The sequence below is a fragment of the Bos indicus x Bos taurus genome, chromosome 16, assembly GCF_003369695.1.
Source record: "Bos indicus x Bos taurus breed Angus x Brahman F1 hybrid chromosome 16, Bos_hybrid_MaternalHap_v2.0, whole genome shotgun sequence".
Lineage (NCBI taxonomy): Eukaryota > Metazoa > Chordata > Mammalia > Artiodactyla > Bovidae > Bos > Bos indicus x Bos taurus.
The window spans coordinates 63,433,880-63,459,344 of NC_040091.1; the positions used below are offsets into that span (position 1 = coordinate 63,433,880).

Sequence of the window (25,465 nt, forward strand, 5' to 3'; positions counted from 1 at the left end):
TTCCTTACTGTGCCCTACCTGGCTGCTGTTACTGCTTCCACAAGCTCATCTTGCTTTTCTGGAACATTCTTCCCTTGAATATTATCATTGTTTAGTTCTTGTGTCTCTTCATTGTCATCCCAAATATCTTCTCTTACAGAGGAACCACCCAATATGAAGTAGCCCTTGACCTGTCTCTCTCATCATATTTTCTGTTTTAACTTTTTTGTGTGTGTCAATATCTGATGTGGTTTTATTTATTTGTTTGTGAACTCATCTCCCTCAGGGGCAGCACAAGCCTTGTGAGAGCAGAGACCTCATCCACCGTGTTCTCCACGTCATCCTGGACAACCCTAGAACAGTCTGTATGTGATAGATGCTCAGGCAGTATTAATGGGATGAGTAAATGAACAAACCTCTATTTCTCCAAAAAAAGTTTAGGCTAATTTAGGTCCAGTTGGCTACAAAGATACCACAAACATAACTTGAGCTAATAATGGTGGGCTAGTAGAAAAGTAAGGATGAGGAGCAGTGAGTTTAATGGAAAGAGCCTTGAATGCTAGCTCTGTCTCTTTTACTATTAGTTCCTTGGTTGTGGGCAAATTTCTTAGCCTGTCTGTTTCTTTCTCCATAAGAATGAGTAGCAAATGATGATCTCTGAGGTCTCTCCTTTGCAGGCTGACACTGCTCAAACAAGGATTAGTAGATGCCTTTTATGTTTTAAGAAAATGACCCTGCCAAACCTGCTGTATGGGGCTTCCCTGGTGGTTCAACTGGTAAAGAATCTGCCTGCAATGCAGGAGACCCAGATTCGATCACTGGGTCCGGAAGACCCTCTGGAGAAGGGAACGGCAACCCACTCCAGTATTCTTGCCTGGAGAATTCCATAGACAGAGGAGCCTGGTGAGCTATAGTCCATGGGGTCGCAGAGAGTCAGACATGACTGAGTGACTATCACTTTTTCAACTCTGTTGTATGAGGAATGAATGATATGAAGAGGCATTTTCAGGGACTTCCTAGTGGTCCAGTGGTAAAGAATCTGCCTTCTGATGCAAAAGACATGGGTTCAATCCCTGATCGGGACACTAAGTCCCACACACTACAGGGCAACTAAGCCCGTGCATTGCAACTAGAGATTCCGTGCGCCACAGCAAAAGATTCAGTGTGCTGCAACTAAGACCCAGCACAGCCAAATAAATATTTTTTTAAAAACCATGTTTTAAAAAAACATCATCTTTCAGTTTTCTCAATATTATTGACAAAAACAGACATAGGTGAATGTGCCAACCCTTGGTGCTGGAAAGGTTAGTAAAGCCTCATTTACAAAGCACTCTTAGGGCATGATTTCAGTTAATCCTCAAAACAGCTGCAGAAGGAGGCAAACCAGGTGCTGTATTTCTGAAGAAATGGAGATGTGTCCAAGGTCACCCCAGTGGCTGGGCACCACACCAGAGCTGCAGCCCAGGTCTTCTTCTCTCTCAGGCTGATGCCGTGTCCATGGCACCATGTAGCATTGTGCCTGGTGGTTCCTCCAGACTGTCTGTAACCAGTGGCACTAGAAACATCTAAGGCCTTTCTCTTGTAACATCAGACTGTCTCACACGCAGGTAGAAGGTGTGAGCTCTGTGATGACGGCCACTTTGGAGGCCTTTCTCTTGTAACATCAGACTGTCTCACACGCAGGTAGAAGGTGTGAGCTCTGTGATGACGGCCACTTTGGAGGCCTTTCTCTTGTAACATCAGACTGTCTCACACGCAGGTAGAAGGTGTGAGCTCTGTGATGACGGCCACTTTGGAGGCCTTTCTCTTGTAACATCAGACTGTCTCACACGCAGGTAGAAGGTGTGAGCTCTGTGATGACGGCCACTTTGGAGGCCTTTCTCTTGTAACATCAGACTGTCTCACACGCAGGTAGAAGGTGTGAGCTCTGTGATGACGGCCACTTTGGAGACCCTCTGGGTAGCAACGGCCCCGTGAGGCTTTGCCGCCTGTGTCAGTGCAATGACAACATCGATCCCAACGCTGTTGGGAATTGCAACCGCCTGACGGGAGAATGCCTGAAGTGCATCTATAACACGGCCGGCTTCTACTGTGACCGGTGCAAAGATGGATTTTTTGGAAATCCCCTGGCTCCCAATCCAGCAGACAAATGCAGAGGTAACCAGCCATCGGCCACATCCTCTCGCAGTTACACTTACACATCCTGAGCGTCACTGCACGGTCTCTTTAAATATTTACAGTTGTCTGGTCTAATGCAGCGTTGTTCCATAGAGGTATAGCGTGAACCACTTACGTAATTTAAATTATTCTAGTGGATACAGTACAATAAAGAGAAGCAGGTAACGTTACTTTTAACATTGTTTTTTATTTGACATGTCTAACGTATTATCATCTCAGCAAGTAATCAATAAAAAATGCTTGAGAGGTACGTTCTTTTTTTCCCACACTGCTTCTTCAAAGTCGAGTGTGTGTTTCACGTTGACAGCGCATCTCCGTTCGGTGACCGGTGGCTGCTATATTGGACAGCACAAGTCGAAAGACTCTATTTGTGTCGTTTACACTTGAGGGCTCCTCTCGGGTGATGCGCATCTTTTGCTGTCTGTGTCTTCCTTCCGTAGCCTGTGACTGCAACCCCTACGGGACGGTGAAGCAGCAGAGCAGCTGTAACCCTGTGACCGGGCAGTGCGAGTGTCTGCCCCACGTGACCGGCCGGGACTGCGGCGCTTGTGACCCCGGATTCTACAACCTGCAGAGCGGGCAGGGCTGTGAGAGGTAAAATGGTGGCTGCCTTTGGTGCAGGCAACCTTGGCTTTTTTTAAATTGTCACAGATGAATTTTTGTAAGTTATATTTCACAGTTGGTTTGGCTTTGTTCGGGAATTATTTGAGTGCCTGAAACAGGCGAGGCAACCTTTAGAGGCAATGCTGGAGAGCTGTGATGAAGTAATGAGAGCAGAGAGTGGAAGGCAGCGGCACCAGCTGTGTCAGCGTCACCTGAGCCACATTTTTTTTTTTTAACGCAAATTATAAGGTCCTTTCTGAGACGTTTAGAATCAGAACTTCTGGGGTTACAGAGGCTGGGAATTCCTGTCTTCAGAGCTCCAGCCCAGCGCCCATGCAGTGCCAGATTGGAGAGCCATGGGAAGTGGTTTTAGTAGTGGATCAGCAGTATTTGTGTGGGTTAGGTTAGAAAAAGAAGGTCTGAGTAGAGCTCAGGAAAATTACTGGAACCTCAGGAACCTTAACATCTGTCATCATTAAAACATTCTGTTTTCTGATACAAAATTGTATCAGTCCTATGCTGAAAGGAAAAAAAAGAGAGGTTTGCTTAAAGTCTGTTTTTCTTACCCGAGAATTGTCATGTGTTGATTTATTAGGTGTGACTGCCACGCTTTGGGTTCCACCAACGGACAGTGTGACGTCCACAGCGGCCAGTGTGAGTGCCAGCCTGGCATCACCGGTCAGCACTGTGAGCACTGCGAGGTCAACCACTTTGGGTTTGGACCCGAAGGCTGCAAACGTAAGGGGTGTGGGTGGCATAAAAATCTTCAGTCCCCTCTCATCCCCGTTAGAACTGTGAATCCAAAACATTTGACCAGCCTCCGTGTAGGCCTACAGCTCACAGTCAGGGCTGTACCCAAGTCCTCAGAGATGCTTTATTCCAGAAACATGATCCATTTCTAAAACTCAGAGGACCGAAAGCCTCTCTGGTTCCTTAGCAACCACCCGACTTCTGTCTTCTTTTATGGTGTTTCTGACTCTTCCTTTTTCTGGTCTTTGATATTTCCAAGTGATTGCCCTTTGATGACCGAGCCGCCTCCTGTGCTTAATGAAACTTTTTAATTGATCAGATTCTTCGTGCAGATGATGAAGCTGTGAGGGACTCTGCTCAGACGTGTTTGTTGACTTACTGACTGCAGTTGCTTCCCACCCTTGGGGCCCTTTTGGTGCGCTTACATGTGCACATCTGCTGCTCCTTGGCATAAACACTTGCCTGGAATCAGGCCGCAGAACAGTTTGGGTTTTTGCTTTTTGAATTCCTGCGTTTCTCCTGTGGAATGCAGCATAGGTCACTGACTCCGTTCAGAGAACAACATGAGTAAACAAACTACAAAATAACGGAAAATCAGCACTAGCATTCGGGTGTTCTAGTTCCTTAGAGAAAGGAAAAATTAAACGGTTGGAGAGATGAAGGTAGAGATGAGTTCTTGGAAGTGCACGAAAAGGGCACTTTCTGTAATGGACTGATTTCTACTTCATATATTTGTATAATTATTCAGTCATAGGAAATATGTTCCCTCCAAAAGATGCTCACTTTACTTTAAAATTTACTGTTGTTTTAAAAATGTCTGTCTTCTCCGCTGAGCAGGCATAACCATTTAAATTCTCCTAAATCGGCCTGTTTTTCACAAAGCATCTACTTCTAATGATAGTACAGCTGGCTTATCGATATCACTCTGAGCTTAAAGAAAATGCAGTTTTCCGTTTTTTTCCTTATTATGTACCCTTTTCCCTTTATTCTGCAGCCTGTGACTGTCATCCTGAGGGGTCTCTTTCCCTCCAGTGCAAAGACGATGGTCGCTGTGAATGCAGAGAAGGCTTTGTGGGGAATCGCTGTGACCAGTGTGAAGAGAACTATTTCTACAATCGGTCTTGGCCTGGCTGCCAGGAATGTCCAGCTTGTTACCGGCTGGTGAAGGATAAGGTCAGCTGTCAACAGTGCATGCGTTCATTCATTCAGCAGATGTTGAATGGGCACTTCCTAAGCTCTCAGCTCTAGAGAAAATATGGCGAACCAGATAGATCCAGCCCTTGTTCTCAAGGGCTCAAGTGCCGACTGGGAGACACATAATAAAAATTAAAGGAATACTAACTGAGATAAGTACAAGAAAGAATGCAGAGAATAACTAGGGAGAACTACTTTCTATAAAGCCTCTGTGGAAACTCACTTAAGGTGAGATCTTAAGGATAAGAAAGATCAAGCTAAAGGAGAAGTGATGGGTAGGCTGTTCCAGGAAGAAGGAACGTGGGGTACAGTGGCCTTGAAGCTCGAGGGTATCTGGATCCTGCTGAATGAAGAGGGAATGGTTTGTGATAAGACTGGAGAGATCGTTAGAGACTGCTTATGTTGCACCATGTTGACCAGAGTTAGAAATTTAGATTTTATTCAAAATCCAATGGGAGTATACTAAAGAGTTTTAAGCTGAGAAATTCAGTTTATACTTCAAGAACACTCTGCTGCATGCAGTTGGATGGTTAGGAATAGGCAAAAGGGAAAGCCTAGACTGAATTAGATAAATATGTGTGTTCAGCAAGGCAGGATATAAGAGAGGGTCAGGATAGGGAAAGAGAAGAGTCAAGGATGGATCTTGGATTGTTTTACTTAAGGTAGTTGGAGGCACTACTTATTGAGATGGAGATGATTCAGAGAATACATGTGTAAGAGAAAAAAAATCAAGGGTATAGTTTTGGATGTTAAGTTGAGAATACCTATCAGAGAGCCAAGTGACGATATCAGGAAAGTAATCTCAAACAGGAGAGAGCGATCAGAACTGGAGAATCGTCAGCATGCAGAGTTTAAAGTCAGCGGAATCAGCCTGACATTTTTTCTTTTGAAACCAGAGCAGTGAGGAAAAACTACTCCTGTTATCTACTTAAAAGTTTACATACATGGAGTATGTAGACCTCCACACTTATAGAGCACCTCTTTGATTATTATTTCTGCAGGCTTGCAATCAAGTTCTTCAGGAATGTTTATACAGCCTACATTTCCCTTTTCCTTTTTCATTATGTTTAGGTTGCTGATCACCGAGCCAAACTCCGGGAATTAGAGAATCTCATTGCAAACCTTGGAACTGGGGATGAGATGGTGACAGATCAAGCCTTTGAGGATAGGCTAAAGGAAGTAGAGAGGGAAGTTACTGACCTCCTTCGTGAAGCCCAGGATGTCAAAGGTACACAAAGTTAAACAAGAGGGTAATTTCTGTGAGGTGGTCCGTCTTTAGATGTGGCTCTTAGTTCAAGGTTAAATAGTATGGTTTTATAAAATCCTTTCTCCGTTTTTAAACTATGTTTAGAATATGAATGATTTCATCTTTTAAACATGTAGAAAAGAACCTGTCAATGTTTTAAGATACACTAAGCAGAAGTAATTCTCCCATTACATCAGACATGGTTAGATGTTAAAACCCAAGCATTTTATAAATCCTTGGATCAAGGTGCTCACCGTTGGTCTGAGGTTACTTTTGTGTGGGGTTTTTTCCATCATTGAAATCCAGGTGCTTGCCAGATATCCACAGTAAATGCGCATTAACATTAATACACTTGGGGCCGCAATGATCAGCTTCCCTACTGACTCCATTTACACTATGAGTTAGAGAAGTCTTGTCAGGGTACGGGTCAACGAAAACTAAATATGTTGCTTATTTCGTGTTGTAAATGTTCCTAAAATTTTATAAAATGATTGACGTATAGAAGGAAGAAATTGGATGTGTCTGGTTTGAGCAAGATTGTTTAATTTTTGTAGGACAGTCCAGAAATTGTTCTATGAGGTAAATTTTTAGAAATGGAAAAATAAAATGAGATGTGGAAAACATGTTTTTTATTTTAGTTGTTACATTTTAAGTCTTAAACCTAGATTAAGAAGAATTTATAGGTTTCCTGTTCTGTATAAATAATGGTGGGGTTTTTTTTAGAATGTTCATTTTTCAAATTTTGACACACGTTTTTCCATTAACGTATTCTCCTGTAACAACAAATTCATATCTGTCCGGCCATATCCGTTGAAGAGTTGAATGTGGGGTGGTCATTCTTAGTGCCGATCAGGCACCTAAGAGGTGGGGTGTGGCACACAGCTCTGGTGCCAGCACCTCGAGCTCAGTCAAGAGGCAAGAAAGCGAGGTCGGCCAGCACTGCCACTCATCCAGGCTCCACACCTTGGTGGAGCCGCAGCAGACAAGGCTCTTTTTAGCCACAATGACTACAGCCTTTCCTCTACCCAAGCAGATGATTCTGTGGGACGAAGCACTAATAGGAGCCATGGCCGCCACACTTCCCCCAAGCCACCTGAAGGATGGGGAGCATAATGGGTTCCTGCTTCTGCTAGCTTTGGGAGCCACCAGAGTGAGACTGGGGTTTAAAATCCACTCCCACTAAGTCCTGGTTCATGGAGTTCCTGGCTGACCTTTCCCACTTAGGTCCCAACTAGCCAAGAATAAGAATGTCTTCATAATGATTTATCCTTTCAGACTCTCCCTAAGTATTCATTTGTAGTTTAAACTTGTGTTTATTCTTCAGTTTTGAAAGGAGATTATGCAGTACAAGTGGACACTTGGAATTAGAGGGCTTTGAAGTGATCCACTTAGGTTATCTCTTCCCTTTTTGGGGGGATACTATTGTTTCTCTAAAGAACCGGCCAGAGAGATTGATAGGTTATCTTCTTGAAGTTTGGAATGGAAGGGGCTTCTTAATTTCATTGGCTGCTTCTTAAATCTAAGTGATTCTCTGTAATTTCAACTTGTTTTTTATTTTGTGTTTTGTTAAAAATCTTTGGATTGTCAAAGAATTGTTTAAGTAATATCTGAACGGGGTCATTCTGTAGTTAGAGGAGCATTTTGCAGTCTACCAGCTTTGCATGTGTATTGATTGGGTGACCCTGCTTCCAAGATGTTGTTTTCCAAGGCTGTACTCCTTCGTTGATCTTGACTTCAACTTCTCACCTCTTGTACGTGCCTTCGAAAATTCAGATGCCAACGCTAGCATCATGCAGAATTAAGAACTGGTCAGTTTGAATAAGACTGACTTAATGGTTTCTGTATATGTATATTCTCATGATGTGAGAATTTTAATAATGTCAGAATTATCTTTGTATGGGCTTATATTTGTTTCTTGATTGATTAGGGTACAGCTATGAGGTTTAAATCGAATGGGTAATATTAAGGAAGAACAATTCAAAGAACTATTCAAAAGCAAAGATCAGTCTGAAATTACATGGATGTGTGGGGTGGCAGCAAGAGTCTACTTCGTTTAAAATTTTAAGAATGAATTTAAAGTGCTGTATTTCAACCTCTGTTTCAAACTGAGTTTTTCCTAGTTTAGAAAACTGTGCAGCTCTCAGGGCTGGTAGTGATTTTACCAGCATTGTATTTTTATTCAGTCTTGCATGTGCTGGAGTGTCAAAATCTTCGCTTCATTGAGTATGTTTTGAGTGTCTTCTCTTTGCCAGTCATTGTGTAAGACTGGGATGCCATGTGGAGTAAGAAAGGAGAGACTCATCAAGTGGGAGAGATGCTGTGTTCATCTCCAGTTAAACACAATCGGAGACCATGGTTGAATGTATCAGTGGCGGTACTGCTGGGCACAGTGAGGACTGACCAGCTCTGTTGCTGGCTTTGGGAGACTTGTCAGAAAGATGGTGTATTTGGAAGCATGATGAGAAGCAGTGCCTCAGGTTTCATATGAGATGATATGTAACCCCCCTTCAGATAATTTATGAACTTTTTTCTGCACTGCTATTGCAGATGTAGACCAAAATTTGATGGATCGCCTCCAGAGAGTGAATAACACCTTATTCAGCCAAATTAGCCGTTTACAGAATATCCGGAATACCATTGAAGAGACCGGAAACTTGGCTGAACAAGCACGTTCCCGGGTCGAAAGCACAGAGCAGTTGATTGAAATCGCATCCAGAGAACTTGAGAAAGCAAAGGTCGCCATTGCCAATGTGGTGAGTGACTGGGACAGTCTGAGAGGGACTGGGGGAGTCCCTTGGTCATTGACAGCAAGTCTTTTACTGGTAGGGGAGTGCTTCCTCCGATAAATTGATGCCTTGTATCTTCTTGTTTGTCTCTAAACATGGCGGAAGAAAGCCACACTGCTCATAGTTGCCATGAAATAGTTATCCCAAACTGAATTAAAACCAGAGGACATCTGGGTCCTGTCTCTTGTTTGGGTCCTTCTAGGCAATTTAAGCTTTCTTTATTCTCTGCTGAAAATAGAAATAATAATCTGTAGTCAAGGATGCTGATATTAACTGAAGATCTCTTAAATGAAGAGGCATTCTTTCTCTAAATAATATTGATAAAATTTTAGTTTTGATGCTTGTTTATTAATATAAATAATCCCCTCCCTTGAGATCAATGCCTTGTTTCCTTCCTCTTCAGTCAGTCACTCAGCCAGAGTCTACAGGAGACCCCAACAACATGACCCTTTTGGCAGAAGAGGCACGGAAGCTTGCTGAACGGTAACCTCCAGATCCCTTGTTAATGATTAAGTTGTGGCTTATGACATGTACATGGTTCCATCCTACACCCACAGACACTTCCCACATAATTACTTCTGCAAAGTTTGCCCTCTTTTCTGAAATGTTACATACTGTACTCTGAAAAGAACTACATGTACTCTTTTCTTCCCTTTCCTTTGATATTAGAGTATTTATTTTGAATATTAGAATATGATGGTTTGGAGGGAAATTGTATCTACATATCTAAGGAAAATTTGGATTTTAAATTTTGAAACCTTAATAGATAAGCTCAGAACTTAGCTGCTTTTTCAAGGTTATTAATTAAAACCTTTTTGTCTATTCACTTTCGGTTGCGCTGGGTCTTTGTTGCTGCATGTGTTCTGTCTCTGGTTGCGCTGAGCGGGGGCCGCCCTTTGTTGCAGTGTGGGATTTCTCATTGCCGTGGCTTCTCTTGTTGCGGAGCACAGGCTCCAGGGCACACAGACTCGGTAGTTGTGGCTTGTGAGCTTAGTCGTTCTGCGCATGTGGGATCCTTCCAGACTAGGAATTGAACCCATGTCCCCCTGCATCGGCAGGCGGATTCTTAACCACTGGACCACCGTTGAAGTCCCTTGTCGTCGTCGTTGTTTTTAATTTTGAAATTTTTAACAAAAATGTTTTATTTTCAAGTTTCAATAGAAAATATTTAATAACCCATCATACATGTGAAAATTAGCCAAACAGATCATTTCTTTCCTGATTAAAAGTAAGGCGATTTCTTAAGAAGACTTTAAATTGTAGAAGGCATCAAGTTAAAGCATTTTTTAAAAAATAAAATTGCTAAAAATGTAGTCCTTGTGAGGGCAGGCGTTTTTGTGTGCTTTATTCATTGCTGAAGTCCCAGTGCTTGAAACAGTATCTGACATACAATAAGTACTCAATAAATGTTTATAAATGCATTGCAAAACAGTAGACCTCATGGGTCTAGGGTGCTTAAATAAAACCTGATAGAATTTTAGCCTCAGTGTCTGAGCAATTGCATTGGCTTTTTGCTTTAACATATGTGCTCTCTTTCTGTTCTCTGTAAATGTGAGTGTGTAAACTGCTGTAATTTAGTTCATAGAGCATTCATGGTTTCAGAGCTGGATTTTCTGATTAAAAGAAGACAGCTGAAAACATTAATAGAAAGCTCCCAAGAAAAATTAGGTCTTGGAGATAAATTAATTGTGGTGTACTTCTTTCATGAAATTTGAAGGAAAGTTTATCAGATCAAAAAGAAGGGCCATGTATTGCAGTGTGACAATGTAATATGAAATTTTAGAGCTGAAAAAAAAAAAACTTAGCAGTTGCTCAGCAGTTCCAGTTGATGTGTTCTTTGCCATTTGGCATTGAATTACTCTTCCTAGGTTGCATGTGAGAAATCTGAATAGTCAAAGGGGTTTTAAGATTAGGTAGTAACAGAACCAGAGTAGCCATTAAAGAGGAGGTCTGAGATTTGTGTTTATGACTAGAGAAACGAGTTCTTGCCAGCATACATGGTTTCACGTATAAATATTCTTAAATAATTAAATTTAAAAGTAATTTTTAGGAAGTAAAAGCATTTGTCCCTATGTATTTTATATCATTAATCTTCCTGGGAAGTGTCATTTTCTCAGATTATAGAATGCTTATTTATAAACTCAGCCCCACTGAAATGATAACAAAATTCCAAATTTATAAGACTTTTCAATATTTGTGGAACTCTGCCCATGGTAATGTATGTATATAATAAGGTAAGCTTTACCTGAATTCTGCTTCTTTCCCTATTAAAAGGTTCTGTTTCATGACTTGTTTTTCCTGTTATGTTATATAGCCATAAACAAGAAGCTGATGACATTGTACGAGTAGCGAAGACAGCGAATGATACCTCAGCTGAGGCATACAATCTGCTTTTGAGGACACTAGCAGGAGAAAATCAAACAGCATCTGAGATTGAAGAGCTTAATAGAAAGTGAGTACAGTTTAAATTGTTCTTGTAAGTGGCACCAGTTCAATGAAGAATTAAATGCTGGTGAGTTCAGGTCAGACATTCATGCAGTAAGGTATCTTTTATTAATCGTGCTTTTGAAATGATGCAGTAATTAGAGCAAGGGATCTAGAGCCACAGAGATTTTATTTGATCCAATTGCTGTATCAGCAGAGAATGGTAAAGATTAACCATGTTACTTTCTAACTAACCATGTTAAAATTCTGCATAAATGAGAAGAGAAAAAATAATCACAGAATAAGCAGAGAAAATAAGCTACATATATTTAAAAAGTGTCTGAAATAAGAAAGTGTATGGTACATTATATGCTATAAAGTGATGAGGTGAAATAGAAATTTAAGCTATATTGGTATTAAATAATAGCATTTTAATATAGCATTTCTTTGAGGTTTTGAAAATACTGTCACGATGATTTAAACTAGAATGAATCTGATGAGCATTAAGATGCTAAAAGGAATGTAGGTTTTCATTAGGTCACATCTTTTTGTTCCTTAGGTACGAACAAGCGAAGAACATCTCCCAGGATCTAGAGAAGCAAGCTGCCCGAGTACACGAGGAGGCCAAGAAGGCTGGTGATAAAGCGGTGGAGATCTATGCCAGTGTAGCCCAGCTCACTCCTGTGGATTCGGAAGCACTGGAGGTATTGGGCTGACAGCCTGCCTGCACAGACTTGCCACCCCCACTCTCTCCCCACCAAACACACACCCACATGCCCCCTCAGTCTGGGGGAGCGCTCTTCTGACTGCCCCTCAACTGTCATCAGTCCCTATTGAGTTGGCCAAAAGGTTCGTTTGGGTTTTTCCATAAGATCTTACGATATTGGCCAACACAGTACCTCCTCTGACCTCCCATTGACTTACTGGTAAAGTCAGAGTTCTAGGTTAGATACGTTAATACACCCCTGCCCTCACCCCATATAAGGAACAGGCTCACCCTTTTCAGTGAACGAGTGAACAAGTGTTACTTGTTCTCACTCCTCCCTGCTGCAGCAGGGGCCCCAATAAAGCCTTGCCTGAAAAAACTTATTGAGGTAAAATAATCCTGTGATTATAAACATTAAATAGAAAAGACTCCTTCAGTGATATGAATAATCACTTCTAAATCCACATTATATCTGACATCTAGATCGTTGCTCCCAGGCACTATCTGCTTTTGAACAAGAGAGAAATGAGTGGTTTAAATGAAAGAACTATGTCAGGATGCTTTGGGGCAAGCAAAATATTTGGGGATTGATGATATTTTATTTCATCTGTACTCTAATCATGAATCCTCACACCAGGTTCTATATAAATGGTGTATTTTTTACACTAAACTTGAAATATGTTAAGTTTCCATTCTTATGTCTGAGGTCTTTGTTTTTATCATAATATTTTAAATCTCTTCAGACATGTACATACTGTTGTTGTCATTGTTCAGTTGCTCAGTTGTGTCCAACTCTTTGTGACCCCATGGACTGCAGCACGCCAGGCTTCCCTGTCCATCACCATCTCCCGGAGCTTGCTCAAACTCATGTCCATTGATTTGGTGATACCATCCAACCATCTCATCCTCTGTCATCCCCTTCTCCTCCTGCCTTCAGTCTTTCCCAGCATCAGGGTCTTTTCTAATGAATCGGCTCTTCACATCAGATGACCAAAGTATTGGAGCTTCAGCTTCATCATCAGCCCTTCCAATGAATATTCAGGATTGATTTTCTTTAGGATTAACTGGTTTGATCTCCTTGCAGTCCAAAGGACTCAAGAGTCTTCTCCAACACCACAGTTCAAAAACATCAATTTTTTGGCTCTCAGCCACCTTTATGGCCCAATTTTCACATCCCTACATGACTATTGAAGAAACCATAGCTTTGACTATATGGACCTTTGTTGGCAAAGTAAAGTCTCTGCTTTTTAATATGCTATCTAGGTTTGTACATACTTATGATTTCCTATATATGGAATTTGATAATAGGCGAAACTAATCTATGATGATTTAAAAAACAGACCAGTGACAGCCACATTGTTGGAGAGGTGGGTGGGGAAATGGACTGGAAAGAAATACAAGGGCATTTCCTGGGTGGAAATACTGTGTATCTTGATTGGGGTTTGGTTACACAGGTGAATATATTTGTCAAAACTCATTAAACTAAGTACTGTGCATTTTACTGTGTATAGGTAGGGTATACCTCTTTTTTTTTTTTTTCTTAAAAAGGTCCATAAAATCTTGCCCTGTGCTATTCTTTTCAAAACTATCTACTAAGTATTACAGAGTTACCGAGGCTATCTTTTGGGCAGTTTAGGTTGTTTTTTCTAACATATGTGATCTTGCTTGCTTTTCATAGAATGAGGCAAATAAAATCAAGAAGGAAGCTGAAGATCTGGACCGTCTGATTGACCAGAAGTTGAAAGATTACGAGGACCTCAGAGATGACATGAGAGGCAAAGAATTTGAAGTAAAGAAACTTCTGGAGAAAGGAAAGACTGAACAGCAGGTTGGTTTGCTTTGCAGATTGCTTCATTTCGTGAGGCAAAAATTGAAATTGTCTGACTGTAAGCTGTGTCTGAGCCGTCACCACAAATTGCAGAAGCAACAAAACCCACAAAGAAGAAATCAGAGGAGGGTTCTCTGCTGCTGCCCAGGCCTAGCCTGTCGCATGCTGGCTGCTCAGAGTGGGGTGGCCTGGAGGCGCCCGGTCTGCTAGGAGGGAGGAGGCTTTACCTAGGAGGCTCTGTCCTCTCATCTGCCATGTGTTTGCAGACTGCTGACCAGCTCCTTGCCCGAGCTGATGCTGCCAAGGCCCTTGCGGAAGAAGCTGCCGAAAAGGGACGAAACACCTTACAAGAAGCCAATGACATTCTCAACAACCTGAAAGGTATGAGCGGGGAGGCAGCAGGGTAAATGTCCTCTGTGAGGCTGCTCTTCTTTCTTTTGTTAAAGATTTTTACTATGAGATTTTCTGACCACATACAGTATGAGCGATAATAGTATAATAAATCCTGTATACCTGTCATTCAGATTCAACAATTAAGATTTTTACTGCACTTACTTTATCCCTCAGCACCTTCCCTACCTTTTTTATGTCCAATATTTCAAAGAAAAATCCCAGAGTTCATGTCATTTTACCCATGGTATGAAAACCAAAAAAAAAAAAGTATATTTCTTATAATCAAGATATGCCTATTTATCTGTTTAGTATTGGTAAATTGAGAGTATCTTTAATTTTCTTTGCCAGTTGCATCTCAGTCTTTGTTTTCTTTCTTTACCCAAGATAAAAAAGAACTACGCTCAATTCACTGTATAGCCTTGAACTTGCCTCTGATAAATATAAGTTCTGTAAATACAGAAGCTTTACAGGATAATGGTTGAATGTATGGGCTCTTTGTCAGTGGGTTTGAGTTACAATCCCTGATCTACCTCTTACTCTTACTGTGAATCCTTGAAAAAATGATCTACCTTTTTAATCCTCAATTTTCTAACATATACCAATGATGCAGTTACAAAAATTCATAAAGCTCTCAACTCAGTACCTTACACATAGCAAACACAGAACAAGCTACATCTTTCAATATTGGTTGAGGTGGAGGTGATAGCATCCTCGGTTCTGCATGAAAATAAATGTTTCAAGTGAGAATTTGCCTTGCAGAAGCAGGTGTTCATTCTCACGAACCTTCCATATCGGGCTGTGAGCTTTGTTCTCCTAAGATTTCAGTCCCTGTTGTTTCTCATTCTTTTGCCCTGACTTCCATTGTTCATAAAACAAAATCTCATGACAGCTCCCTGAAAGTTTCCCTTTTGGCTTGTTGAGAGTTTAGTTCAAATGCATTCCTGGAACCTGTTTTAGATTTTGATAGGCGAGTGAATGATAACAAGACGGCTGCAGAGGAGGCCCTAAGGAGAATCCCTGCCATCAACCAGACCATAATTGAAGCCAATGAAAAGACCAGGGAAGCTCAGCAGGCGCTGGGCAATGCCGCCGCAGATGCCACCGAGGCCAGGAACAAGGCCCACGAGGCGGAGAGGATTGCCAGCGCCGTCCAGAAGGTGTGCGCGCCCCTCCTGTCCGGAACCAGGCCTCTGCTCACATGTTCTCTGTTCTCTAGTCGTTTTCCAGGTTCTTTCCAGACCCCTGCCCTGCACACACACTGAGAGGTCTTGCACATTTTTTCCTTGACTCCATTAAAGTTATATTACTCCATCTTTGTCATTCCTTTTTAACCAAGCATTAGAGCAGGTAACCATGTTGATTAAGAGGGGAGAGTTACTGAAACGGTCCTTTGGGACTGTCTTGGCAGTCCAGTGGTTAAGACTCCATGCTTCCAATACAGGGGGTGCGGGTTCAGTCCCTGGTCAGGAAACTAGATCCCACGTGCTGTGTGATACAACGAAAGAGAGAAAGGGTCCTTTACTCTAAAATCTCTACTATGTCTTGGTGGCAGGGTCTGAGTTGTGAGGAGGGAGATGGCTTCAGGGACCCATAGAGTCCCCTCCCACAAAAAAATCAGTTCTTTCTAAAGATTTTTCTAAAGAACTCTTTCTAAATAAACACAGTTCCCTGCCATGGATAGTTTATTTTTTTCTGTCTTATTTAGAGTGTCAAGTCTTTACAGTGTTTCATGCCCCGCCCACTTTCAAACGTATTTCCATATCTAAGCCCTACCGTTTTTAGAATTTTTATAGCTGCCCGTGCCAGGATTCTTTCTACTCATCTTAAAGAATAACTTCTTTTGGCTGGCTTTCTCCTACTTAAAGATCAGTCTGTTTCATTTAAAGGAGAGATTGGAGCTGATTGAAACTTACATGTGTTTGAAAATCACATGCATTTTTTTAGTTTATTTAGAGCAGATATATCATATTTCAGGATTATGGACTTTTTGTACATTATAATGAACTGCCAACTAGAATAAGACTAGCTTTGAATAGAAAGTTATCCATGTGAAAGAGTCTAATCAGTGTGATGCGGTGGAAAGTATACACCAGTTAAATGTTGCTGCGATGTGACCCCAAGTAAAAATGGCAACGATAGAACAGGAATTTTTATTAACTGGATTAAATAAGAGGATACAAATAACAGTGCTTTGTAAAATGTTATTATGTTAGGTGGTAATGTTATTTTTTTCATTACTGCTATTTGTAGCCCAAATAAATGATAACATAATTCAACTTACAGTACAAATTATAGGGCGAATGATTGCCCTGTTGTTTCTGTATCCTAGTTTTGAGCGACCGAATCCTTTAGAGAAAGGAAAACATTTTTTCATCAGCAATTGTTTATTTTGTGTCTAGAACGCTACCAGCACCAAGGCAGAAGCTGAAAGGACTTTTGCAGAAGTTACAGATCTGGATAACGAGGTGAATAATATGTTGAAACAACTACAGGAAGCAGAAAAAGAGCTGAAGAAAAAACAAGAAGATGCTGACCAGGATATGATGATGGCAGGGATGGTGAGTGATTTTGGCATTTTTGCTAACGAGTAGAAAGTGAAGGGTGTTCAGTGATGAAAGATTCCTGACTTGTTGAGGAGTCTCTTTCCTATAGACTTCTGTTTTCAATTGTGTTTCCTGATCAAGAATTGGGTTAGTAACTTACATAGAAGACAAAGAATTTGGATCTTCTGCCAGACTGTTGCACAAGAGTTCCTTTCCAAAGCTACTCTCAATTAAAAGCAAAACATTGTTTTACACATTTGAGGCTTTAGGACATTTGAAAGTATGTATTTATATTTTTGAATGAGTAATTCATAAATGGGATATAGTCAGAAAGGGGAAAAAAAGGAATGCAATGAAAAGTTAATTTCCTTCCTCCTCTTAGTCTCCCAGCAACTTGCCTTTAGCAAAGACCAGTTTCTTGTGTAAAAGGACAGATTTGAAGATGACAAAACATACCAAATTTATATCCAATTCAGTTTTTCACTTATTGTGATGATGTGTATACATAGCTCTGTTTGTAACAAAATTAACTTGTGAATGTGTGGTCCTCCGAAGGACTGGGGTCCATTTTTCTGTTTTATGCAATATTTTGCTTTTAAAATACTAGTGGAGTCACAATGTAAATAATTTCTTTCCGGTTCAATCTGATTATAATCACAGTCATGACAAGACATGAAGTCCTTTGTGTGGGCTTCCCTCATAGCTCAGCTGGTGAAGAATCCACCTGCAATGCAGAGACCCCAGTTCAAATCCTGGGTTGGGAAGATCTGCTGGAGAAGGGATAGGCTACCCACTCCAGTATTCTTGGGCTTCCCTGGTGGCTCAGCTGGTAAAGAATCTGCCCGCAATGCAGGAGACCTGAGCTTAATCCCTGGGTTGGGAAGATCCCCTGGAGAAGGGAAAGGCTACCCACTCCAGTATTTTGGCCTGGAGAAGTCCATGGACTTTATATCCATGAAGTCACAAAGAGTCAGACACAACTGAGTGACTGTATAAATGATCATGGTAGATCATTTTCACCTTGGGATAGAAAGAAGAATTACTAAGCTTGTTAATCTAATGAAGTCCTTAGGGAAGTGATAACAGAAGTATCCCTTTGCGAATACCTTATTTTATTATGCATTTTTTGATTTTTGTTTTGGATTATCTGAATTTTCTATAGCAAGGTATGTCTCAAGTGAAAATTCCCACATAGTAAAAATGTGTGTTTTTCATATGTGCTGAGGGTCTCTGGATTTTATTTTTTTTAATGCAGTCATAGAATCCTGAGATTTAGAGCCTGTTCAAAGAAAGGAAAAGATATATATTCTCTATATCTTCATACCCTCAAAGAGGGTATGGATTCCATTCAAAGGGAAGAAAAAAGATCTATCTTTTATTCCTTTTGGTAAATAATTTATAAGGAGCACAGGGCACCCTCATGTGTATTATCCCATTTATAGTTAAATAGCCTGAAAGGCCAGAATTGCATCAGTATTATTGGAGTCTGTAACCTATTTTTTTAAGGAAAAGGGTGAAAGCTCACAGTTGTTCCTAGAAGAGGGGGCTGCAGACAGCAGGGTAAATGCCATCAGTGACTTGCAGTCTGAGGGCCAGCAGCTCTGCTAGGATATTTGCAGACTGCCCGGGAAGACACAGTGGCTGCGATTTGAACAGAGATTAATCCTTTATTTCTGAAGGGTTTTTCCTCTTGCTTTCTTTTCTTTTTAAAATTTTCACATTGTTTCTCTATCCAAAAGTTTTGTATTTCTGTTGACCCAGAAAAAACTAGGAAAAACAGTTCTGTGTTGGAAAGCTCAAAGCTCCTGGTGTATATCCCGACCAGATTTATTTGTGAGAGCATCTGTTTTCTGATCCTTAGACACTTCCTCTTCCATTGCCATTTCCTGTGACTCATGCAGAAGCATATTTGTTCAGGTTTCATGGAATTTTCCCAAATAGATTTACCTTTGGTTGATTTTTTAAAATGTAAATTGTATTGTCTCAGTTTGTGTGTGTATGTATGTGTGTGATTACAGGGGGAGAGGGAGTTTTAAAAGAATATCACATAATTAGGAAAATTTTCTGAGAAGAGGCTATTTCTAATAATCAAGTCTTGGAGGACATGTTCTAGTTCTAAAATGTATTAATTGTTTTTGTATTCATCCTTAAAAAGTAACTTGCAGGGACTTTCTGGGTGGTCCAGCGGTCAAGACTCCACTCTTCCCCTGCAGGGTTGCAGATTCAGTCCCTGGTTGGGGATCTGTCCCACATGCTACATGGGGTGGCTGAAAAATAAATAAATTTAGTTAAATTTTTAAAAAAGGAGAAGCAAAGAACCACAAAAAAAAATTTTGAGTAACTTGTTTCTGCTTGATGGGTTTTATTTTGAATACACCTTCATGTATTCTTGAGTAAGAAAGTGAGAAAAAGAAATAATAACATTGATCTTTGAAATACAGATACAGTATAGGTATACGACTACCTTTTTATGACGGTCATGTAAATTAAAAATAGCAACATCCTCAACATGAAGCTATGACCCAAAAAAAGAAGGGAAACCATCTGAAAATTAGATTTGTTGACTCATTGGGGAAAGATATTTCAAGAAGACGAAAATGTATCATTTATTATTTATCCTTTTTTGGTGTACAGGCTTCACAGGCAGCTCAGGAAGCCGAGATCAATGCCAGAAAAGCCAAAAACTCTGTTACCAACCTTCTCAACCTTATTAATGACCTCCTGGAGCAGCTTGGTAAGTAACTGTAGTCATTGTAGGCAGTCTTTGAATTCTTTGTACTGTTCTTGGGATCTGAGATCGTTGACTCAAAAGTAGATATTATAGTGCAAAGATTGTATAAACTGAATCGTGACTTTTAAGTTGTATTAATTCAGCATGTACTTACTAGGTCCTTCCATGGAATCTGACCTCAGTATTGGAATCTGACCATGATCCAAGGACTTAATAAAATTTTAAAGGTTTGCTGCCAGGTAGCATGGCTCTTTTATGGTCAAGATTTATAATAGGGTTGAGCAATGATCATTCTTAGCTCGTCCCGCTGGCAGAATGTCTTCAGAGAGTTTGAAGTGAAGGATTTCAGTGATAGAATGAAAGAGCACTTTAAAGAATAGTCTGATGAGCTGATGGTTTTTATGCAAAATGAGAGAAAAGGCTTTTGTTTTGAAGGAAATATAAGCATATTGAAATTTTCCTTTAGTCCAGTTTGATAGGGAGCAGGCCCCTTTATAGGATAGATGTACTTTGTCACCAGTCTGCATTATAGAGCTGTAATTTCTCTAACCAGTGAGCTTCCCACGTGGCACTAGTAGTAAAGAATCCACCTGCCAGGTAGCAGACCCAGGTTCGATCCCTGAGTTGGGAAGATCCTCTGGAGGGGAGGGCATGGCAACCCACTCCAGTATTCTTGCTTGGCAGAGGAGCCTGGCAGGCCACAGTCCACAGGGTTGCAGAGTCGGACACGACCGAAGTGACCTAGCACGCACACGATACTCTTAACTAGGACAGCTGTGTAGCAAGGCATCCTGTTTTAATGTGTTAGTCTTTAAAGCTTGGTTTTGGTCAATGTTTTGTTTTGTGGGGTGTATGTGATATTTTTATCTGTCTTAATTTTGAGGAATAATAAATTATGGGCCAGCAGATGGATTTTAAAATGAAAGTAAGCTAGAAGAGGTAGCTTTTGTGGCAGAAAAGTTTGGCTTTTAAAGTTAGTCAGACTTGGGTTGGAATCGTTGCTTTGTTGCCTGTAAGCTGTGCAAATTTGGGCAAATTACTTAACATCTGAGAATCATTGATGTCAAATGGTCTTGTGAGAATTTAATCAAGTACAGTATACATCAAGTACCGCAGCTGGCTGTCTGTTTTCGTTTATATAGAAATAGTTGCTTTCAAAGGGACTCTTTTTCATGCTAATTTTAAAGCAAAGCTTTGCTAAAATTATTTCAGCCTTTCAACCCTGGCCATTCTCCACAGGAGGGCTTCTATAATAGAGTCTAACTCTGGGAGCAGGGTAACACTCCCCCAAAGCAACCCAGTCTCCCTGATATCGAAGAGCTGAGGGCTTAGGGTTCTAGCTTAAAGATTTTTATGTTTATTAAAGGGCACTAAAAGGACAAAAAGATTACATATATAAACATGAAAAAGAAAAAGGGATTAAACGTTACTAGATTACCTTCAAACCACAAGTAAGGCACAAGGGCTAGGACATAGGAGCTATATATTCAGAAAACATTTCACAGAAACCATATTCTGAGGGAAAAAAAGAAAAAATCCAGCCCCAATATTCATGATATGTTCTGCCCATCCCTGCTGGGTTAGGTCAGTGTTTGTGCTTGGTTTGCATTGTTCGTGCCCCCTCCCTTTTTTAATTAACTTTGACCGGAGTACAGTTGTTTTGCAATGTTGCATTAGTGTCTGCTCTTCAGCGAAATGAACCAGCCATGCATATACACATACCCGCAGCCCTCTGGACTTCCTTCCCATGGAGGTCACCTCAGTGCGTCAAATAGAGTTCTCTGTGCTGTGTGTTCTCATTAGTTAGGCGTCTAGTTCTCAGGCCACTTCTGTGTAATGGCAGCTGCTGGTCTTCCTTTATGAAAAGGCTGGTGGGTTTGGGGGCCGGGGGGCGGTACTTGTGGAGTGATGTCATAATTCGTACTGAACACGTCTGTCCTCTTCTGACTCTGTAGGGCAGCTGGACACAGTGGACCTGAACAAGCTAAATGAGATTGAAGGCACCCTGAACAAAGCCAAAGAAGAAATGAAAGTCAGTGATCTAGACAGGAAGGTGTCCAACCTGGAGAACGAAGCCAGGAAGCAGGAGGCTGCCATCATGGACTATAACCGAGACATCGAGGAGATCCTGAAGGACATTCGCAACCTGGAAGACATCAAGAAGACCCTACCCTCCGGCTGCTTCAACACCCCGTCCATTGAGAAGCCCTAGCGTCTTCCTTAGGGAGCCACTGTGAGGCCACAGAGTGCCTGCACACAAAGATTACATTTTTCAGACCCCTGCCCCCCCCACTCTCTGCTGCTCTCCACCACTGTCCTATTGAACCAGGAAAAGTCACACAGTTTTAAAGAGAAGCAAATTAAACATCGTGAATCAGGAACAAAGGGTTCTATCTAATAAAGTCTCTCTTCCACTTAACGGCGCTCCCTCAGACCCACCTGTCCCTTCCGAGTTGCATAAGGACGTGGCATCCTGCGTTGCTGTACTGCGGCTCAAACACTTCGTGGGAACCATTGTATGCCAGGGCTGAGCAAGTAGCCCTCCCTTTCTCACTGATGCCAACAGAACCTCCTCAGTCTCAGTACTCTTGTTTCTATGAAGGAAAAGTTTGGCTACTAACAGTAGCATTGTGATGGCCAGTATATCCAGTCTTTAGGCAAAGAAAATGCATCTACATCTCCTGCCCCTCGTCCTTTTAAGCAAAAAGGAGATACACCTCCTGTGCCAAAGGTATTGGTCATTCAGAATGTCGAGAGCCATCATCCGTTGTTTAGCTATTTGAGTTTAGGACACTGAGCCATCCACGGGTAAGGATGCAATGATTTGTGACAGTCTCCAGGAGAATATGAGACTGCAGAAGTAGGCCGAACATTTTCTCAGATGTTAATAATTGACTAGGAAGATAAACTTTCTTCAGATCTTTGGGCAGCTGATACTTTAAATCTGAACGGGCAGCTTGCACTCACCAACAGACACCTTCTATTCCTATAAGTGGAATTTATACAGAAGAAATAGGGATATGATAACCACTAAAGTTTTTTTTTTTTTTTCCAAAATCAAACTAATTCTTAGAGCTTTTTTTTTTAGTATATTAGTCTTGGAACTAGTGTTGTTACCTGGCAGAGAAGGGTGGTTGGTCCTTAAGATCTTGACAAACAAAGCAAAAGCCTCCTTGTCCTAATCTTTTCTAGCAAAGGGATAGAACTTAGATGTGACTTGCATTGTCAGGATCCCACGTATCCATTTTTCTTCCATTGGGGAGAGATGAAATATTAGACCCTTTTTTTAGTTTCCGTTTTCTTCTGATGTTCCCGTCACGTAGAATCCCTCAAAACACATTGTTTGCCAAATCCTGGTGGCAAATACTTGCACTCAGTATTTCACGCAGCTGCCAACACCATCTAGTTCCTGCACTTTGTGATCCAGACACCTCTAGACCTTCCCCTCCAAGTGTAGACGGAAGGCCCTTACATGGAGTTTCCTAGTGGGCTTCTCAACTTCTGGTCCTCAGCTCTGTGATTTTCTTCCAAGATCGCAGCGTGATGATTCTCTGCCACAAACCCCTTCCTCCTCCTGCCAGCCTGCCTTCAAGATTCATATATAGCCTTTAACACTATGCAACTTTGTACTTTGCGTAGCGGGGGAAAGAAACTATTATCTGACACACTGGTGCTATTAATTATTTCAAATTTATATTTTTGTGTGAATGTGTTTTTTTTGTTGTTGTTTATCATGATTATAGAGTAAGGAGTTTATGTAAATACCCTTGTCCTGTTTCTGGAATGACACTGTCTGCTCACTTCTTCACTCCATTTTTCCTCTTCACTGGCACAGTGCGTCTGTATACCTCCTTCTCTTTCATCTGCCTTTCTTTGGATTGGATTTGCTCCCCGTTGGTCTGCTCTTCTCCTTGTGTTTGCAGCATGTCTATTCTCTGACATTCACATCCACCTGCTTTCCTCCACACACAGCCATGAGAAAGAGGTACCTGGAGCCCTCTTCCACTGCAGTCCTGGTGGTCCTCAACCACAGCACAGTGTTCTTAACGCCTGCCCCAGAGCAGGAACGCCAGGTTGACAGGGAATGCTGGAATTGGGAAAGCGTGCTGAAGGACATCTTCACCATCAGTGTGAGCCTAGCCAGGGATGAGCTGGAAATATCCTTTCTGGCAGTTGTTTAGACTGGCTGGATCATTTTGATCGGGAAGTGCGTGATTACTGAGCACTGGTAAGGCGTCAGGGGTCGCACTGTGGACAGGTAGAGTGGGAGAGGTGGTCTGTCCTCGTTCTTCTCCTTTCCGTCTCCTCCTCGCATCCCAGAGTTGACTTAGCGGTGTCTTGACCTGGCATCACTCCACCCCTCCTCTCAGGCCTCTTCTCCCATCACAGGAGGCATGACTCTTCTTGCCAAGTGTTCACATCAGTGTTTCCTAGCTAGTTCCTCTTGTTACGTGGTCACATCCCAGTAGACGTTTTGGTCAAGGTTGCAGGAAAAGGACTGAAGATAGACTGCGAAGGTGGTTCTCCCACCGAGCCCGTGGGTCAGGTTCACTCCAGTAAGTCTTAGGCCACAGTGAAATTGGGGAGATTGGTGGTTTCTTTTCTCCTTTTCCATCTATGTGGTATATTTTTAAACAGAATTTTATTTTTAAAATAAAAGTTCTTTATAAGAGGATACCTTCATTACACTCCTGCAATATAGCCATTATTGTATTGTATAGTTCCAGTTATCTGTATTATATGTAATGAAACTGACAGGGTGGCTGCTGCAGAATGCGGGGTGTCGCAGGGAACATACATAGCTGTTCCCTGGAAGTTTCCCTTTCAATTCCAACTGTGGCCCTTTTCCATGTGCCTTCACTTGAGCTGTTTGCCTTAATCTCTACAGTCTTGCTCTCCAGGGTGGTAAAAAAAAATGCAACACTTGGCATTTTTTTATGTTAAAAAGAACAGTATTTTATTTATAATAAAATCTGAATATTTGTAACCCTTTATACTCGGTGTGGCTTGAGTGTGGTACTGGGGATGTAAGATGTTTTAAAAGGGATGACAAAGGGGAAGCTTCCCATAGTGTATTTTTTGGATGATTTTCCTGAGAATAATCCAGTGTGGGTGAGTATATCACCTGCCAGTGCAGGAGATGCAAGAGATAATGAATTTGATCCCTGGGTCGGAAAGATCCCCTGGAGGAGGAAATGGCAACCCGCTCCAGAACTCTTCCCTGGAAAATTCCATGGACAAGAGGAGCCTGTCGGGCTACTGTCTGTGGAGCCTCAAAGAGTCAGACACGACTGAACACACACACACCCGATGGTGTAATACACATATATTTTTGTCTCAGATTGGGATACTTTGGTGTGGTACAGAGGCTGGCAGACTTTTTCTGTAAAGCTCCAAATAGTAAATGTGTTACCCTTTGCAGACCTCACAGTATCCATTACAGCTGCTCTGCTCTTGGACCTGGAAGGCAGCCGGGGACAGTCTGTAAACAAGTGAACGGAGCGGAGCCGTGGTCCAGTGTAACTATTTACAGAAATAGGCCCGGGCCTGCGGGCTGGAGTTTACCCGACCCCCTGGTGTTGTCTCAGTACTTGATTAAGTACTTGATTAATGACTGTCGAGGACTATTTTCAAATTATTTGGGCTTCCTGAATTAGCAGATGTATGTAAAGAGTTGTCTTTCCACCTTTCAAATACGTCTTCAGCTAAGGGTACACTCTTCAGACGAGAATCGCTCTCAAACATAAGGGAGGAGTGAGTAAGGTGGGGGACCAGCAGGCCATCACGAGGGTGGACGCAGCTGAAGCAACTGAAGACCACGTGAAGAAGTGTGGAACCACAGAGACAGCGGGAAGCTTTGCTCTGCTCTTTGGCTCTCCTCATGATCCTGAGGCCGTGTGGATGGTGTGCCACCTTTCCAGTCATTTGTTGCCATTCAGTCACTTAAGTCGTGTCTGACTCTTTGAGACCCATGGACTGTAGCCCATCAGGCTCCTCTCTCCATGGGGTTCTCCAGGCAAGAATGCTGAAGTGGGTCACCATGCCCTCCTCCAGGAGAGCTTCCTGACCCCGGGATGGAACCCAAGTCTCCTGCAGCTCCTGCA

At 41.7% G+C, this 25,465-nt stretch overlaps 1 protein-coding gene across 1 annotated transcript in view; it reads left to right on the forward strand.

The window, feature by feature from the left end:
- Positions 1–24,355, forward strand: part of LAMC1 (laminin subunit gamma 1) — a 121,463-nt gene extending 97,108 nt beyond the window's left edge. The window contains exons 14-28 of the mRNA XM_027565527.1: positions 1,891–2,136; positions 2,598–2,751; positions 3,356–3,498; positions 4,505–4,683; positions 5,776–5,932; positions 8,498–8,703; positions 9,140–9,219; positions 11,051–11,188; positions 11,720–11,864; positions 13,545–13,694; positions 13,961–14,075; positions 15,045–15,244; positions 16,487–16,645; positions 19,265–19,364; positions 21,317–24,355. Of these exons, the coding sequence (XP_027421328.1) occupies positions 1,891–2,136; positions 2,598–2,751; positions 3,356–3,498; positions 4,505–4,683; positions 5,776–5,932; positions 8,498–8,703; positions 9,140–9,219; positions 11,051–11,188; positions 11,720–11,864; positions 13,545–13,694; positions 13,961–14,075; positions 15,045–15,244; positions 16,487–16,645; positions 19,265–19,364; positions 21,317–21,573 (2,429 nt within the window). The 3' untranslated portion in view covers positions 21,574–24,355. The remainder of the gene's footprint in view (positions 1–1,890; positions 2,137–2,597; positions 2,752–3,355; positions 3,499–4,504; positions 4,684–5,775; positions 5,933–8,497; positions 8,704–9,139; positions 9,220–11,050; positions 11,189–11,719; positions 11,865–13,544; positions 13,695–13,960; positions 14,076–15,044; positions 15,245–16,486; positions 16,646–19,264; positions 19,365–21,316) is intronic.
- Positions 24,356–25,465: the final 1,110 nt, after the last annotated feature.